The sequence below is a fragment of the Perognathus longimembris genome, chromosome 24, assembly GCF_023159225.1.
Source record: "Perognathus longimembris pacificus isolate PPM17 chromosome 24, ASM2315922v1, whole genome shotgun sequence".
In the NCBI taxonomy this organism is placed as follows: Eukaryota; Metazoa; Chordata; class Mammalia; order Rodentia; family Heteromyidae; genus Perognathus; species Perognathus longimembris.
This window is the reverse complement of record NC_063184.1, coordinates 6,810,796-6,830,432: the sequence shown is the minus strand read 5'-3', so window position 1 is coordinate 6,830,432 and position 19,637 is coordinate 6,810,796. Positions and strand designations below refer to the sequence as shown.

General features: G+C 41.5%; 1 protein-coding gene and 1 pseudogene across 1 annotated transcript; one reads left to right on the top strand and one right to left on the bottom strand.

The window, feature by feature from the left end:
* Window positions 1-391: 391 nt before the first annotated feature.
* On the bottom strand, window positions 392-11,842 carry LOC125341356 (annotated as a pseudogene).
* Window positions 11,843-14,766: 2,924 nt separating this feature from the next.
* LOC125341355 (rho GTPase-activating protein 20-like) lies at window positions 14,767-19,198 on the top strand. The gene is made up of 4 exons (XM_048333362.1): window positions 14,767-14,925; window positions 17,619-17,728; window positions 18,381-18,570; window positions 19,064-19,198. Exons 1-4 carry the CDS (start codon window positions 14,767-14,769, stop codon window positions 19,196-19,198), a joined length of 594 nt encoding a protein of 197 aa, XP_048189319.1.
* The last annotated feature ends 439 nt before the right edge of the window (window positions 19,199-19,637 follow it).

The window sequence follows — 19,637 nt, the reverse complement described above, 5'->3', positions numbered from 1 at the left end:
GGCCAGTGATGTAGAGCACTTTTTCATATATGTCTTGGCCATTCTTTTTTTTTTTTTTTTGATGGTTCAGTAAGTCTCAAAGGCTTTAATTTGGGAGGGGGGCTTATATAGTGGTCATGGTGGGGAAGGAAAGGACTTGGGCCATTGGCCAAGCCAGACTGCCCATCAGGTGATGTCATGAAACCTCCCCTGTGGGCTGGACAATCCCTATCATGGTGGCACGCACGTGTTCGCCCCCCCCCCCCAGGGGCGGGGGGGCTTCTTTTCTGGTTGAGGCTGGAAGGTGGGAGGGGCTCCCTCCCACACTGTCCCAGGGCTGGGGGAAGGGCAGCATCTTGCTCTTGGTGCCCTTCCCCCACCAAGGCCAAAACTGAGTCCCCAACAGAGGTGGGTTAATAAAGGCAGAGAAATTTTTAATTCCAAACATTCCTAAATTGGAGATTGTAAAAGTTCCACCCTGGAACTCGTGTGGATGCAGTTTACCCTCTCTTGCTTTGGTTTCTAGAGAAACAACATCAGTAGCGATGGTTTCCAGTCCTTTTACATGTGCATTAAACACAATGGGTGTGATGAGGCCTACAGGAGTATTGACTGGAACACTGACATCAACAACATGATTTTGTCTTATAACTGTGTCCATCATGAAGAATTTGCTTCAGGAATTTTTTTTTTTTTTTTTTTTTTTTTTTTTTTGGCCAGTCCTGGGCCTTGGACTCAGGGCCTGAGCACTGTCCCTGGCTTCTTCCTGCTCAAGGCTAGCACTCTGCCACTTGAGCCACAGCGCCGCTTCTGGCCGTTTTCTGTATATGTGGTGCTGGGGAATCAAACCTAGGGCCTCGTGTATCCGAGGCAGGCACTCTTGCCACTAGGCTATATCCCCAGCCCGCTTCAGGAATTTTTAAACATGCCAAAGCTGAAGCTTTTATGATGAAGTCATTGACAGAAATTTTGGTTTTCCCTTCTAAGATCTTATTAAGTTCTTTCCATTCCAACAAAACGTCTCCCATATTTACATCAATAGAAAGATAATAATGAGGTATAGTTTGCTTCAATTGCATTAACCTCTGTGCAATAACTCGACGAATGTTGCTGATTGGGATATCTGTGTAGACCCCCCATAGGGACTGGTGCCACTCCTGGACTTGTGGGAGCCATAGCAGCTGCTGCTTCAGAAGGCAAAAAAGAGTCGATGTCCTTCATGATGATTCTGCCCTCTGGTCCCATCCCTTTTACTTGTGAAAGGTCAATCCCTTTTTCTGCTGCCAACTTCTTTACAAAAGGGCTAACAAATATGCTTCCCTTTGTTCCAGAAGGAGCAGCTAGCCCAGCAGGAGAGGCTGAGGGTGTAAGGGCTAATGGCTGAGGAGTTGGAGGAACACTGGCAACCGGGGGGTGAGACAGGTGGTGGTACTTGTGGTTTTAAGTCAGTTACTCCGGTTGGTCTATAGTCGGCAAATGCTGCTATATCTGCCTCTTTTTCTACAGTGATACAAAGTGGGGTTCTTAGAGGAACATCTCTTTTTTTTTGGCCGTCCTGGGCCTTGGACTCAGGGCCTAAGCACTGTCCCTGGCTTCTTCCCGCTCAAGGCTAGCACTCTGCCATTTGAGCCACAGCGCCGCTTCTGGCCGTTTTCTGTATATGTGGTGCTGGGGAATCGAACCTAGGGCCTCGGGTATACCGAGGCAGGCACTCTTGCCACTAGGCTATATCCCCAGCCCTGAGGAACATCTCTTGTGCCTTCAGGAACCAGGATTTTTGCCAGATAACTTTCTTTTTTTTTTTTTTTAAAGTTTTTATTATAAAACTGATGTACAGAGAGGTTACAGTTTCATACGTTAGGCATTGGATACATTTCTTTTTTTTTTCTTTTTTTTTTTTTTTTTTTTTTTGGCCAGTCCTGGGCCTTGGACTCAGGGCCTGAGCACTGTCCCTGGCTTCTTCCCGCTCAAGGCTAGCACTCTGCCACCTGAGCCACAGCGCCGCTTCTGGCCGTTTTCTGTATATGTGGTGCTGGAGAATCGAACCTAGGGCCTCGTGTATCCGAGGCAGGCACTCTTGCCACTAGGCTATATCCCCAGCCCCCTGGATACATTTCTTGTACTGTTTGTTACCTTGTCCCTCATATCCCCATCCCCTCTCCCCCTTACCCTTTCCCCCCCTGAGGTGTTCAGTTCACTTACACCATACAGTTTTGCAAGTATTGCTTTTGTAGTTGTTTCTCTTTTTTTACCCTGTGTCTCTCAATTTTGGTATTCCCTTTCAATTTCCTAGTTCTAATACCAGTATACACGGTTTCCAATATACTCAGATAAGATTACAGAGATAGTGTAGATACAATCACAAGAAGGTGATACAAGAACATCATCAATAGTAGAAGCTACAGATACACATGGGATGTTGAAAGTAGTTACAACTGTGATGTAACAATCATTTCCATAAAATGGAGTTCATTTCACTTAGCATCATCTTATGTGATCATAAGGGTATAGCTATTGGGCTCTTGTGATCCTCTGCTGTGACTTGCCTAAACCTGTGCTAATTATTCCCAATAAGGGAGACCATAGAGTCCATGTTTCTTTGGGTCTGGCTCACTTCACTTAGTATAATTTTTTCCAAGTCCTTCCATTTCCTTACAAATGGGGCAATGTCATTCTTTCTGATAGAGGCATAAAATTCCATTGTGTATATGTACCACATTTTCCTGATCCATTCGTCTACGGAGGGGCATCTGGGTTGGTTCAAGATTCTTGCTATGACAAATTGCGCTGCGATGAACATTGTTGTGCTGGTGGCTTTACTGTGATTTTGTTTGTGGTTTTTCGGATAGATACCCAAAAGTGGGGTTGCTGGGTCATAGGGGAGTTCTACATTTAGCCTTCTGAGGAATCTCCAAACTGCTTGCCAGAGTGGCTGAACCAGTTTACATTCCCACCAACAATGAAGTAGGGTTCCCTTTTGGCCACATCCCCTCCAACAACTGTTATTGTTAGTTTTCTTGATATAGGACATTCTTACTGGGGTGAGATGGAATCTCAATGTTGTTTTGATTTACATTTCTTTTATGGCCAGTGATGTAGAGCACTTTTTCATATGTCTCTTGGCCATTCTCATTTCCTCATCAGAGAAGTCTCTTGTCTTGGCCATTCTTGTTTCCTCTTCAGAGAAGTCTTTGAAGCTTCCTTAATAAAGGCCCAGAAATGCTACAAATCAAAGCAAGGTTGGACAAATGGGAATGCACCAAAATGCAGAGCTTCTGCAGGGCAAAGGACATAGCTTGCAAGATAAAGAGAAAGACAAAAGATTGGGAAAAGATCTTTACTGGCCATACAATAGGCAAAGGCCTCATATCTAAAATATTTGCAGAACTAAAAAATTAAATTCCTCCAAAACAAAACCTCAAAGAACCATTAGGCCCCTCAACAAGTGGGCTAAAGACCTCCAGAATTCTTGCAAATAAAAAGTGTTGTCCTTTGATTGTTTTGAGGCTGCTTTATTAATTTTTACCTTTTTAGTGACCTTGTATTCCCTCTCCTGCCCACACTAGGGTAGGTGTAGATTCTTTGCACTCACATGGGTTCTTTATATACAAATTATGCTTTTTTCTACAAGCTGGCCTCAGAAATAGGAAGTCTGGGCACACTCAAGTGTCAATGGCTCATGCCTCTACTCCTAGCTACTCAGGAGGCTGAGATTGAGATTTATGGTGTGAAGCCAGCCAGGCAGGAAAGCCCATGAGACTTTCATCTTCAATGAAGCACCGAATAAGCCAGAGATGGAGCTGTTTCTGCAGTGCAAGATGCAGTGCAAGATGAGCACAAAAGCTTAGTTACATTGCCTAGGACCTGAATTCAAGGCCATCAACTTGAACAAACATCTTACGTGTATATATGTCGGCAGATTAGGTGCCATTCGCGTGCTCCACTCTCCTTGAACACATTTACACACACATTTTTCACTATTAACAATACTGAAATGTGGAAATTATGTTGTTAACTGCCATATAAAATGCAGCCTACATTTGAAAATACTTGTTCATTCATTAGAAAAGAAACATTTGGTTGCCCTATGCTCCAACGATAGCACTACTGGTGTTGTTGTCTTGTCAAAAGACATAAATATACATCCACACAGAAATTTAAGCCTTTATTTTCATAGCAACTTAGTTTTCTATAGGCAGAATAGAGATGTAAAGTGAAAGTGTAGTGCAAGGATAAGCAAAATATGGTACGAGGCGAGGTTGTGTTAGAATGGGTTGGGAAATGTAGACTAAGCTTGCAATTCATTGATTTTGGAAGACAGAATTGTAATGACACAAGGTATGAAGATAGAGACATAATGCAAATTTACTGTTACTCATGGTGAGCTTTATGTCATATAAAATTTATCTGATTTGTAAATACTTCCTAAATGGAAATCCTTACCGGATGATTTTTAAAACACTTGAGATATTCAAAGCTGAATTAAAATACCAATTTCAGCAATCATCATTAATGTCTTAGTTTGATCTCAATTATTAACCTATTAATGTAGAGAAAGACACCTAGGAAATAATGTTATATTATACTTTGTAAATTATTGTACTTCAGCAAACCATTGTAAGTTTACAAAAAATAATTCTTTGCTTTCATTGGAAGTTGATGTTCTTTATTCTTCAATGGAAAATGGTCCATCAAAATGACAAATTGCTTACACATGTTTTAATCTGGGTAACAGTATTTCATATTTGCATAGCATATGCAGCAATGTCAGGGTTTGTCACTGTGGAGACTGAAGGCAGCGCAGCTGTGAGATTAGCCTGTGCTGGGCTGGCTTGAGTCCCACAGTGGCGACCAAACGTTTCCATGCCGAGCCCACTCTCCTTCCTTTAATCTCTACTTCACATCACAGTAAGGCCTCTGGATAAATCAGAGTCCATCAACAGTGAAGTTCCGAGTAGGATCGAATTCTGCCTGTATTCACTTTGATGCCAATGGATTGACAGTATTCTTGTCTCTAATAATGTTCTTAGATATATATATAACATGAATATAAAATGTACTTTAATATTGTCTAGCATTTTAAATTGCAGTTCTCCAATACTAAAGGAAATTTGGTCCTGTTTGCTGCAAAGGTATTATGTAAGTGTTTACATTTAAATTTTACATTTCTTAGTGAATGAATGAAGTCTAGCAAACCAGTAATCCTAATGATTCCCCTCTCTTTTTTTTTTTTTTTTCTTTCTTTCCTTTCCTTTCCTTTTTACTGGCCAGTTCTGGCGTTTGAACTCTGGGCCTGGGCACTGTCTCTGGACTCCTTTTGTTCAAGAGTATTGCTCTACCACTTGAATCAGAGTGCTACTTTATGTTTTCTCTGTGATTAGTTGGAGAAAAGGGTTGCAAGGACATTCCTGCCTGGGCTAGCCTTGAACCGGGATCCTTAGATTTCAGCCTCCTGATTAGCTAGAATTACTGGCCTGAGCCACTGGTGCCTAGTGAGGTTCTCTCCCATGTTTTTTTAGATTGACTGAAGCTATAGAAAACTTCCATTTACTTTTTTTTTTTAAGACTTTTGGTTATAACCCTTAAGTTTTTCTTAACCGGCTCTGTCACTTCAAGTGACAGACTTGAGCTAAGAGTTCCTTTAAAATATGTGTAGGTTATCATGCGCTAGTGGTTCCATCCTGTCATCATTCCTCCTCAGGAGTCTGGGACTTGAGGATTGCAGTTTGAGGCATGCCTGAGCAGGCTACTTTGTGAGACACTTATCTCCAGTTAACCAGTAAAGAAAGCAGAACTGTGGTGGAGCCATAGATAGCCGGGAGCACAAAAGCTCAGAAACACTGCACAGACCCTGAGTTCCGGCCCCACGACGGTCACAGTCTGTATTCCCATTCTCTACTGAGCCAGCTCAGACCCGCTGTGGTTTTCAGTAGTCTGGGAATGTTTGGCCTCCATCCACACAGCAGTGCTGTGCACCCTGTGTCCACCCCAAATGCCTCTCTCCAGCTCTACCTGTTCTCTCCTGGGTCCTCTCCTGGTTTCCACCAGTGTGACCAGATTTACTTAAATACACAATTGATGCATGAATGGCTGCAAATTACAAGACAGAGACTGAAAAATTATGAACTGTATTATTGTTTTCCAAAGCAAGCAAGCTAGTAGGTAATAATTGTACTACTCTGCATTATTATTGAATGGATCAGGCATTTCACCCGCACCAAAGAGGAAGAGGCTGAGGACAGCATTCTACTCCATCTTTACCAAGGATGCGCAGAATAATGCCCTGGTAAGTGCTTTTACACCAAGAGGAAATTTCTAGTGACTTACTGATGCTGGAAGAGGGAGAGAGATTTTATAAATTATCAAAGGCATGGAAACTTTTTAAAAACACTGGGAGGAGGACAGTGAGGTATATTTATATGTATAAATGCTACACTGTATGTTTGTGCAATTGATGTTAATATTAACAATTTTCTTCCACTTGGAACAAGTATTTCACTCATTTTATCATTGCTTTCTTTTCTTTAAAATCAACTGCCAACATTCCTGTCTGAATCTCCTTTAGGGTATTATTTATTTTGATCACTGCAGTGTAAACTGAAGTAAAACTTTTGAAAATGGAATACATGCTGTATGAAGGTAGGTGGCTCAGGTCTGTAATCTTAGCTACACAAGAACCTGAGGTCTGAGGCTCATAATATGAAGCTACCTGGGAAGGACAGTCCTTGAGCCTCTTGCCTCCAATTAAGCAGAAAAATATAAAACTGGAAGTGGTTTTGTGGCTCAAGAGGTAGAGTGCTGCCTTGAATGAGAGTGTACAGAAACACAGCCCAGGCCCTAGTTCAAGCTCCATGAGGTGAAAAGAAGAAAACAAACAAACAGAAAACAGGAAAACCATGCAAACAAATGTACTACATTATCATGTAAACATTTTTGTGTATTTTATATTTAAGTGGATATATACTATATAATATAAATTTTCTTCATGTAGCTTAGCTACCATGTATAAACTTAGAAGGTAAATTTCTTGTTGAACACACAACTGTCACATTTTATTTCTTATTTGGAAACACTTTACTAATTTTTTAATATATATTTTCTCTATAACTTTCTCTAGGGCAATATCAGCATACATGAACTCTACAGTTAAAGTTCCTTTCCAAATACCACTATACTTCATTTTAAAATGCTCATATTTCTTAAGCATAATAGTATTTTTATAACTATACTGATGCCCCTTTGTAAAACTTACCTATTCTCTCTATGTGCATACATACACATATATTGTGTTCATATATACATATGCATATGATATATGTATTCATATGTTTATATTAGCAGATACAACTATATATAAATACATACATACATGTGTATACACATATACATGAATACATAATGCATGTGAGTAAACACATATCTATGTAAATGCAAATCTATCACATACCGATGTAAGTATATACACATATTACACTATGCTACACAAAATATAAATACATCATATATATGCATATATATGTATTCTGTGTGTTTATGTGTGTGCATGAGGTTGCGACTTTAACCCAGGGACATGTACACACTAGTCATTTGTTCTCTGAGGTATAGGCAAGACACTAGAATATTTTCTGAGTAATCATGTCTAAATATTTGTTTTTGTATTTTTCTTCATGCAGTTCCTGAGCCAGCACAAAACCCTCTACATTCAAATACTGCTTTAGCCATTATGCCAACATTTGAAACTTCACTTTTATTAAGAACTTCAGGCCTAGATTCACCTGAGATGTACACTTTTCAGGACTCAGGATGTGTTTATCCCATCTCTTTTTTGGCTCTGAGAATATAAATATCTGCCTGCCATATGGGTGACATTTGTTTGCTGACATTGTGGTGGTAAGGCCTTCACAATGATGAACAAAACAGATCCTATTGTGGTATTCTGTTCTGAACAGTGGCTCTACGTTGCATTAAATAAGACTGAAAAGAGAAAGGAGAAGGACAAAACTGTCCTTAACTGGTGGCTTGTAAATGTCCTGAGGAATGACCTGAGCCCTTTGCAGTTCCAGATTCATGGCTGGAGGGAGAGGAGCTGGACAGTCCCTCGTGGGAAGCACAGACTTGCCTCTGCCTGACTCACTCCAGTGGTGACAGGGCTGAGATAGGGAATTTGTTATGCCAGCTCTACATCTGATAGAATCAGCCTTTCCGCGGTCTACATTTCCCAAGTGTTTGCCTACTGATCTGTATTCAGTCTGTTTAAAGTCTCTACATCAATGCTTGCGGGCCCCAGCACAGGGCGATTGTCACATATCTGAAAACGTTATCATTTCATCTTCACTAATGACTGACATTTTCTCTGGATATCAGGATTTTTATTTCTTTTCCTCTCACTGTTTTAAAGATATCCTGGTACGTTTTGTTCTGCGTGTTCTCCAGTGTTTATTCCTCCACCATTCAGCTTTCAGCCCTGTGGGCTTGTTTTGGCATGTCTGAAATGCTTTCTTTTGGATTCATGTTATAGAAACAAACAGTTTGCCTCAAAGCTTTGTGCTCTACATGGGTTTTGCTCTCTAAATACCTGGAAGCAAGTTTTGCTTGAGGAATAAGGATAAAATTTGGAAAGAATTATACAATTATACTATTTAAGTTCTTACTTTATATTTCCATGTGTCTTTTATAGCCAATAACCATAACAGCAACAAACACAGACACAGTAAAGGATGTTATCAGCAAGTCACTGTCGAGCCTAGGAATAAGTGTAAGTCTCCTGTAGGCTAGTGTTAACTTAGAACACAACGGCCCTTTGCAGATTAGTATGGATATATTTATGCTTATGTGTGTACAGGTGTACTACTATCATGAGGTTGCTAATAATTATATACTGATGCCATATTTTCTCCTCCTTGCTCAACTTTCAGAAGCTGAAGGTAGTTGGGCATTAGAGGAGTCTGTATATGGATACTATCTCATTCTTAATTTTATGCCTTCTGAAAGTAAAAGCACAAGCAAGTTGGGACATAATTTTAGAACATCTAACATTGTGTGTAAAGTTTATCTGTGATGAAATGTGTAAGAATCTGAGTAAGTAAGGTTCAGAACAGGCTCCTGTGGCTCATGCCTGTCATCATAGCTACTCAGGAGGCTGAGATCTGAAGATGGATTTTGGAAGCCAGCCTGGGTAGAAAATCCAGAAAACTGAAATCTCAATTCATCATGGAAACTGGAAGCGGAGCTGGGGCTCACGTGGTACAGTGCTGGCCCTGAGCACTGAAGTTCAAGCCACAGGATTGCATTACGGTCTACTGTTCCTTTTTGGACAGGTTTTTTCTCTCCTTTCTGTTTTCTCTTTTCTCATACCTATTTACTCTGATTATCAGTGGAAACTCAGTCCTAACGTGGTGAAGAACCTCCTGAAGTCTGGCCTGGAAGATTGCTTTGATGATGTCACTGCAGGCACTGCCTCCAGTACCCTGAAGGGGAAGTCACACATTGTGGATCAGACCACAGATGACTTGGGGGCATATGTGTGTACCCCCATTTCACCTGATTCCTATTCATTCATTTTAAAATTTTATTTAATTGGAAGCTCATTTGAACTCAAGGCTTCATGCTTGTTCAGTTAAAGCTCAACCACCTTCTTCATTCAGTGCACATTTGAATGGCTCATTGAACATAGTCTCTTGAGGACTTTCCTGCCTGGGCCAGCTTGGATCAACAAATCTTTGGGTTTCAGACACCTAAGTAGCAAGGATGACAGGTGTGAGCCACTTGAAGCTGGCTTTCATCTTGTTTTATACTTCAGTGTCTACGCCTTTGGATGAGCTTTGGATGAGCTTATAAATGTTGTTACAGTGTTTTTGATAGAATACTTGAGCAGATAACTAAGGATTTTATTGAACCTTCTGATCAATAGAAAATGAAAGAAGTATTTTGGTAGTATGGCTTTGTATATGATTTTGTTCTGAGTATGTAAAGTCTTTGGTATAACTTGCATTTAAATCTAAGTGTTATATTCCAGTCTCTTAAAAACTCAGGACTACCAGATTTGGTATAACTCTAAACTTTCTATTGTAGTACTATTTCATAATAATTTTTCACCAAGCTGAATTTATCTGCATGAGGTATAAAAACATCTCTTGATAATGATTCCTATGCTATATGTGTAGCGTATGGGTGTTGTCTGAATAAGGCATATGGGTGTTCTCCTGGAAGAAACCTACTGTTTTAACGGGTAGAGATTATAAATTATGATATTGATTTTTTACCACTCCTGTGATTATTTTTCAATTTTAGAAAGTATTCAGTCAAATCAAAAAGGTTTTTATTTAGTGAAGAACTGCAGTTATTTGGTGTCAAAGCTATGCCTTGTTGGAAGGATTCAAACAAAATTGTTCCCATGTCTGCCTTTGAAGAAATTAGATCATTTGGTCTTTTGAATAAAAATGCAATTGGATTTGATTTTGTGTAAAGTATGTCTTTGTAGTCCAGGACTTGAAATCAGGAATGAAATGCGATTCTTCTACTTTCCCCCCAAAACTCAATGTATAGAATATATTCACTTTATCACTTCATGGTAATTCAGGAACAAATTTATAGCTTTATCTTGTTCCAAGTGTGATTTCCAATCAGATCAAGTAAAAATGCTGCTAGGATCGTCATTTTCTGCACTGGCATATTTTCTAGGTTCTAAACTCTAATCTCCTCTCAACAAGTAGAGCTCCTCAGAATGAAAACCAGCAGGTGGCTTCAATCTGCCTTACCTAAAAGACCTGTACGTGGCAGAGCTAACAATACCTGCCACATTGGACCTTGCTCAGGCTTAGTCTTGGTGGGTGTCTCAGAGTCTGGTCAACAGGATAATGGAGAGGAACACAAGAAGAAGCATGTTGACAACCTCTAAAGATTCTGCAGAATGTTGGATCCACACAGGAGTCCTGCATTACAGTTCATCCCTCAGTGAGAGCTGGGAATGTGATTCTCAGTCCCTGGGTTCCTCAGAAAGTGAGGGATGTGTTCACTGTGGGTCTACGAGCATGGTCCATCAGGAGACACCACCTGTATCCCTTGTTAGAAGCTCAGCTGTGCTGAGGAGATGTTTCCTTCATGTGTCCACTGTGAGAGGCTTTGTGTGACACTCAGTCCTTCTCTCCCCAGGGCTCTGAGAGTGATTACCAGCTTTGGTACAATTCCAGAAATGGAGAAGCCCCGTTTGCCCTCCTTGGTAAATGTCAAGGAAAATGTAAAATGGGAGAGAACAGGTTCAGAGTTACTGTCAATCTGAAATACTGATTTTTTTGTCTTATGCTTAATATACAAAAAGTACAAATGTCTTGTCCTGTTGAAGTGTAAATTAATAAGTGATTGCCAGACACTTGTTCTATTGACAATTCCTGGGATCAACTCTTCATTTTCCAAATTTTAGTTTGTTTGAGGTGAAAAATAGGTTGTTAATTTTTTTACTTGAAGAAATAGGGCATTTTAGGGTGACTTTGACCAAGATGCCTCATATTTCTAAACTGACTTGTTGAATTGTAGCTCCTTTGCACAATTACTTAAGGACAATAAATATAAACTTCATATAAAATAGAGATTCCTTGATATGCAAAAGTGATTTTATTGTCACGAAGTTGATTGGAAATTCTTTGTTGTATCTTGGCTCACATGCCAGTGAAAGCCCCCTGCTGATTTTCTCACCATAGGGCATGAAAATCCCTATGGGATTAAAATGAGTCACCTTGAAGTCACTGCATTCCTGCCAGGAAGACCAAGACCACATGGAACTCACACTCTCCAGGATCCTGTCCTGGGGCAGGGGTCTCTGGACATGGGAGTCCAGTTCATTCTGAAGCCAAGGCAGCCGGCCCATTACCAGCAAACTAACAATGAGTCCTCTGCCATTCCCCAGGGCCTTCCAGTTTGTACCTCACTTCTGATGTGAGACTCATTCTATTTTCTCCACAAATGTCTGCCTCTGTGTTCTTTTTAATATGTAAGCATAACTTATTGAAAATGTAAGCAGAGCACCTAAGGCTCAAGCTGTAATCCAAGCCACTCTGGATGCTGATGTCTTAGCTCTTGTTCTAAAGTTAGCTTGTGCAGGGAAGTCATGAGACCCTTGTCTTTAAATATCCAGAAAGAACTGGGACTCAAATGATAGAAAGCTAGCCTTGAGCAAGAAAACTCAGGGACAGCAACCAGGCTTCTGAGATCACTATCTACATTGAGCAACCAAAAGAGAGAAGAGAATACACATTCACCCATAGTTTTTTCTTTTAGTAGGGAAAGATAAACCTGGGAATCATACTTCAGTTCAGGAACTTGGTAGATGTTAAACCTCCCATGGTGCAAGGAAGCTGGTCACACTAATCAGAAAGATAAGCTGAGTCTGCTCAGGCCCCTAAGTGGAACTAACAGTCTACTGATATGGGAAGAGACCCTATCAATAGTAAAGCATTGAGCAATTACACAATGTGAAACATCTGACACACAAATTCAGGCACTAGGAAATTAAACTGATCGTTTCAAACCTGTTGCTTCTTTAGATTCAGAACAGAAGAAAGAAAGCAGGGGAAGATCTTTCCTCAATTGGCTTTTTGGGCGGCGGTCCAGCACAGCTAAGGAGAAGCCACCTGTGAAATCTTTACCTCCACAGACAGGCCTGCTCTTTGGGGCTCCACTGGAGGCTGCTTGTAAGAATGGCAAAGTGCACTCCCCTATTCTGGCAGGTCCCAGTTTGGTCTCTGTGGCCTCCTGAGGAGAGGAAACTGCTAAGTGTGGAGGGAGGGGTGGAGGGTTCTCACAGAGCCCCAGGTCCAGTTCAGCAAAGCATCAGACCAGTCTGAGTTTGGGTTCAGGGGCTTTGTTATTATCACTTCAAGGCATAAACAAGCTACAATGTACAAATCCTTAAGTGAAGCACAAGAAGAAAATGTTCTCCTCAGTATGGAACACAGCATGCAGCATGCCTCCATCTTGGCTCTGTGGATGTGAACTCTGGGTCCACCTCCCTCATGTTCCTCTTCCAGCTTATTTCCACCCTGCCCAGGTGTCATATTTCCTTCATAGACTGTGGGGACTGCTTTCTCTGCTCCGGCTCAAATGCTTATTTTCTCTCTTATTACCCTTGCATCGTCTTCTTCCCCCACCCTCGGCCTGCAGGTCTGTCGGGGTGAGACGTGGGGGTGTCTCCGTCCTGGCTGCGCGCGACCCGCGTGGCAATGTGACCGCTATCCTACTCTGGGAGCTACGGACATAGACCACGGGTCAGCTTCTGAGAGTGAACTAACTTTATTGAGAAAGGGACAAGGGTAGATGATCCGGGGAAGGGGGTTGGCCAGGATTCCCATAGGCCACGAGCTGTCAGGTGACCTCCAAGGGGCTGGTCACTTGACCTCCAAGGGGCTACGTCACTCTGAGTGCGCCAAACCAGGGCGGGGCTGGTAGGCGCCAGGCTGGCTGCCAGCTAAGTCGGGGGTCTCTTATCGGACCGGTTTCTCCGGATTCCAATGTATAGAGGATGGAAAGGCCGCATTCCCCAGCTGGGGGAGGTGCATCAGGCCCCTTCCATCTAGGGGGGAAGATGGACCCCAACAATAGACTTCATCAAACACTGCTCAGTCTTCTAATTCCAAACATATTGGAGACAGTTTAGCATGGATTTTAGTCATTTGAGCAAGATTTGACCTCTGGAATGTGTTGATCTTTAATAATAATAAAGAGCATCAAATTAAATTCCCTGATCTCACATGTGGACTAATAATGGAAATTTAAAAATAGTCATCTCACCCAACAATCAGTGCCTGTCTTTAATCACAGCTTGTCATGAGACCAAGATCTGAATGATGGCTGTTTTAGGGCAATCCAGACCAAAAAAGGCCACTAGACTCTCTTTCCTAAATATTCCTCAAAGAAAAGGTTAGGGGTTTATCTCTGGAGGCAGAAAACTCTCTACCAAATACAAGTTTAAATATCCATGTGGAAAAGAGAGATAAGGAAAGGAAAGGAGAAAGGGAAGGGAAGGGGAAAAGAGATAAAGGGGAAAAGAAATTAAAGGGAAGAACAAAAAGGGAAAGGGCAAAGGGTAAAGGAAATGGAAGGAAAGAGAAAGAGAAAGGGAAAGGGAAAGGAAAGGAAAGGAGAAAGGAAAGCAAAGGAAAAGAAAGGAAGGAGGAGGGGGAAGGGAAGGAAAGAGGGAAAGGAGGGAGGGAGGGCCCAAGGGAAGCAATGAGAGGGGAAGACCAGAGGGAAGGAAGTGAGAAGGAAAGGAGGGAACTAGAGAAGACCCCACCAGGTTCATACTGCCAGTGCCTGGCACTGTCTTCCCCTCTGCTATCAGGGCTGTGAAAATAAAACCAAAGAAATCAAGGCTGTTGAGAAAGGAATGTAATTAAGGAATGTTCATGGAGCAGTCTCATGTGACCAATCTAGGAACTACAAAAAGTAGGAATGTGGAAGTAAATGAAGGAGAAGAGAGAAGGAAGCCATGAGAGAGCCTCATGAGGGATGTGGGCTGAGCTAGTAGGGGATAGAACAGTGTTGGAGGTCTAATAGTCAATTGACAACAAGGACAAATCGCATCCAGTGTTCAGGGGTTTCTGAGTGTGACCCTAGAATAAACAAATGGGAATGGAATATATTTCAAACAACAAAACACAATGGAAATGAACCTACCTGACTCGAGCTCGGGAGCCCTGCACATTCTGGCCTCTAATTTCAAGAGGTTTGCAGTGGTGCTTGGGGCTGGGGCACAGGAAGGACCCAGGCTTCCTCTCTTCTCATTCCACACAGGACATGATTACCTTCATTAGTCAGGAGGTGCTGCTCACAGAGGGCATCTTCAGAGAGTCAGGCAGCGCCAAAGCCTACAGAGCCCTCAAAGAGAGACTCATCTGCGGAGCTCCAGTGTACCTGCATGAGGAGTCTGTGCTTGTGATGGCTTCCGTGTTAAAGGTAGGACATGGCCAGAGTGCTCCATGGGTGCAGCCTCACTCTGAGGCCATGCGACCACATTGTCAGCACCAACCTCACCCAAGCACAATGAGGAGCAGCACATCATGGAAATCATTTCTGTTTTTACCTTCCAGTGTGTGTATTTGTAGATTCACAGGCACATTCTGGTTACTACAAATGAGGGAAACCATGCAAACTATATTTTGAGGGTCTGGCATAATTTGCTTAATATAACTTTTCCCACATCTTTTCATTTCCTTACAAATGGTTCAGTCTGTCTGATGGATGAGTAGAATTCCATTGTGTATATGTACCACATTTTCTTGATCTGTTTGTCTTCTGAGGAGCATCTGGGTTGTTTCCTGCCATATAATCAATTATAAGTCCTCTAGGTATTCACAGAGTAAGAACAAAGGAAGATTTTCTTAGGAGAGGATCACAAAGACACAACAGCTATGTGCATCTGAAGGTATTAAATAATATTTATTGAAATGAATTCCAGGAAATGCAAGCCAAAGGCTTGGTTTCCTTTCCTTTTTAAATTTTTTTTCACTTGTTTGTTCATTTTTCAATTTTTTTCTGAATAAGGGGGTAGAACAGAAGTGGAGGGACATAGGCTGAACAAATGCAGCAGTTTTCCTCACTAGGAACTGTGTTCAAAATGAACTAAGCATTGTGGGTGGGAACAGGAGGGACATTCTGGAAGACAGCAAAGGAAGGAGTCACATGTTGGAACAGAAATGTACTTGCTATTTGACTTATGTAACTGCAACCTCTGTACCTCACCTTTAGAAGAATCAAAAATGCAAAAAAAAAATCCCAGAATCTGCAAAATGAAAAGACACGTGACAAAACAAAATTGTTTTAAAAAACTGACTATGTGTTCTGTATGTTTACTTTGTCTTCGTATTTCCATTTCTCCCATCTTCTGACCTGAAAACCCATCAAATAATGACCAATCAGTGATATTATTTATTTTATCAATTAAAATAACAATGGCAGTGAAAATATCCACTCAGACAGGACTGAGTATTCATGCAACAAGCACCCTGCACTAGTCTTCAGTGAAGGCTGAGTGGATGCACATTCAGAAAGAAGTTGTGAATGTTATGACATAGTTTTTGATGCTTCCTTTGACAAACAAACTGATGGCTCACAATGAATCCATTCCTGATGGACCAGGCCCTCCATGGCTGAGCTGGTGTCCTGCCCCACCTCCAATGCCCCTATAGGAAAGCTGGGATTTGATGGTCAGATGCTTGTCTTCTCCCAGGATTTCACCCCTGAGGACTTTGATTCTATTTTCCCTTCTTCCCTCATATCCTGCAATTATAGTTAAAGAAAAATGTCTCTGTCCCCATTCTTCCAATTATTAATGTGATTTTTAACATAGATAGTGCAGTCCAAATACAGCTGATCCTGCTAAATATTCACCTGAGATTTACAAATGTACACTGGGTTTGAGATGATATGCGCAGATCACAAGCATCTCTATGTTTCTAGAAGGCAAAAGCACACTTGTGAAATAATATAAAAATGTGTATTGCTGCTTGTGAACACCACTGCAGAAAATCATGTGATAATGACTAAGGACGGTTATCATTTCAATTGCACTAGGTCTTTTTTATGTACCTTAAGTGTTTGACTAGACATCCATCATGACTCACAATTGTCTCGGCCTGTGCGGTGCCAGGACAATAGTAATGTATAATGTATTTGTAGGCATGGGAGGAAGGAAAGAATGGGGTATTGCACACTTGAAACTGTCACTTACCAGCAAGAGGCAGACTTGTGCATCTCAGCTTCTCCAGTCTTGCTCTTGATGATACCAAGACAAATGCTGCAGAGTTCTGCTAACCCAGCCTGGAGATGAACATATATGATCACCACCGTTGATGTACCATTTTGCTGTTTCTAGACAGTAAATCTAAGAGCAAACGCCCTATGGCCTTTCCCAGGGGCACATGTTAAGGTACCAGGAATTGGTAATCAGGCATACAAAATGACAGCTTCTCATTTCTAGACTGTCAGGATGGAAGCTTAATTTTCAAGTCCCTTAACACTGAAATTCAGAGGTTCAAAATTGGCAACATCTAAATTCTGATTGTTTCATTTGGTGACAGCAAGGAGTTAGGTGTCACTATGCTTTGTGGTTGAAAAAGAAAGATAACACGCTGCTATCCACCTGATTAAGATTAGATATTTCAGGCATCTAGGAATATTGAAATTTTTTATATTAGAGTTTTAACCCTAGACACAGAGATAGCTCAGACAATAAAACCTAGTCCTCTTTTATGATGTGTATAGGAGTATTTTGTTGAATAGAACAACTAATTGCTCATTTAATCATGCTGCTTCCAAAGGAACAGGTGAATTGTGTGGGCCTGCCTCTGCTCAGCAATAGGATTTAGAAGCACTGCACATCCAACTTTGTGCTTTAGAATAGCATCTCCATGACAAACAGAGATGTTCACATAGAGGACGAGGTGGGTCTTCACTCCCTCCATTGCCACACTGTACTTCTCTGCTGTCAGGTTCAGGAGGAGAAACTCCAGGTACCTGTCTCAGGTGGGAAGTGAGTTTGAACCCAGGTCTGTGTAACACAGGACACAGCCCTCAGAGACTAAACCCATTTCTTCCATAGAAGTGTTATATTTGTTGCATCAGAGTGATCCTTCTTTTGTCTTTGGAAGGATTTTCTTCGCAATGTGGAAGGCAGTGTGTTTTCCTTTCCCCAGTATGAGACATGGCTTGGGATCATGAATAAAGACAATGAAGAGGAGAAGATGACTGCGGCCAGAAGGTAGGGTGCAGGGAATAAGTCTGCTCTGGGCAGGACTTAACACTGTACCCTCTGAGAAAAGAGAGGTGGTACAGATGAGAGGTCATTTTTGATTCTAGAATAGTGGTGAGTGGGGTAAAAGATTTCATTTGGTCACACGCACTGGTGGACTTTACACCTACAGCTTTTTGTACTATATAAAATGGCTTGTAAATGATTGTTTTCTCCATACTGTTATTTTCAGGGCATCATTACCATGTACACATAAGGAAAGATGCCACTCACAGACAGCAGATTATATTCACTTGAAAATCTATCAACAGTGTGATTTCAGCTTTGTCAAACAATTGACTAAATCTCTCAAAACACAGTATAGAATTTCTATATAAAAATGATTTAGATATTTAAATTTGTTACAAAGGTTTTGGTTGAATACAATATGAAACACTACAGAGATTTTTTTAAAGGATACTGTTGAATTTGATTTCAATAAATCTTCACCAAGTGAAAATGTACTATAGTCATCCCAAGGAAACATATTATGTCAGAATTTAAAGTATATCTCTGCCTTCTCTAATTTCAATTGGTTGAGCCAAAGGCACAGAAAATGTACTCTGTACAATTTATAGCCTCCCACACAGTTATTTCATAATATCTGTTCTTCTGTGTTCAGTCTTTTAGAAATGCTGCCCAGAGCCAACCAAATGCGGCTGAAACATCTGTTTGCAATGTTGAGCCAAATCCACCAGAATTCCTACCTCAACCTGAGGACCTCATACAACCTCGCTGTCTGCACAGCCAGCAGCCTGATGGCCCCGCCTCCTGATGCCAGCCCAGGATTTGATATTGAACTCATGAGAAAGGTAATGGCCTCTGGTAGCTTCAGCCTGAGAAGAGGAGGTGCTGGTTGGATCTGGAAAGCTAGGACATGCTGCACAGCCCAGGATGTAAGATACAATGAACTGCAGGCCTGGGGAGAAAAAGGGGGTTCACCCTATTTCTGGTGAGGTTTACTAAGATGTGCAGCAAGAAGAAAGCAGCAGTGTGGCCCTTTCTCTTTATAGCAGTATAGAGGAGTCCAGGCTGACCAAACCCTAGAGAAAAAAGGAGAATGACAAAGGTGAAAATGACCTGCAGCTTGGCAATTCAACCACTAAAGATCAGCTCTCTTCCTACCATTGGGGATCTGTATCTTGGGAAAGATTTAAAGCCAGTATCTTTCTCTGCACAGGGGATGAGATCCTGCCCTGAGCTCAGCTCCTGTCCAGACACTTCCTAATAGGTAGAGGCTTAAAACATGAACCACGGAGTCGAAACTTAAACTTTAAACTATGGCATATTTCTCATTCACTACAGGAAGGAGAAATTAGTGAAATATTCTACATCATCTCCATAGACAACGGAGGCCAGATGAGACCCCAGGTGTTGGGCAGGCTCCCCTGTCACAGGGTTGGGGCCCAGAAGTATGGAGCAGGGTTTGCAGCTTCATGAGAGAGAGGGAGAGAGGGAGAGAAGAAGGGAGGGAGAGAGAGAGAGACAGAGAGAGACAGAGAGACACAGAGAGAGACAGAGAGAGACAGAGAGACAGAGAGAGACAGAGAGACAGAGAGAGACAGAGAGAGAGAGAGATCCTCTCTAGGCTTCTACCCTCACCATTGCTCCACACACTAGCTTTCCCAGTGTAAGGCACTGCACTGTACAAGTGAATTTCATAAGTTGTATCTATTCAATCATTTTCTTTTATCTCAAATATTAGTGTACATTCCATTATGCCAAACATAATATTTGGTGATAGACCAATGACATTATTTGGAGGAAATAATTATGGATTTTAAAAGAATTTGACAGTTAAGCAAAATAACTCTCTGGACTTCTAGTCTGTTCCTTTGTTTTCTGGCCTGTAAACACCCTGCAGAGCCTCTCAGTTGTG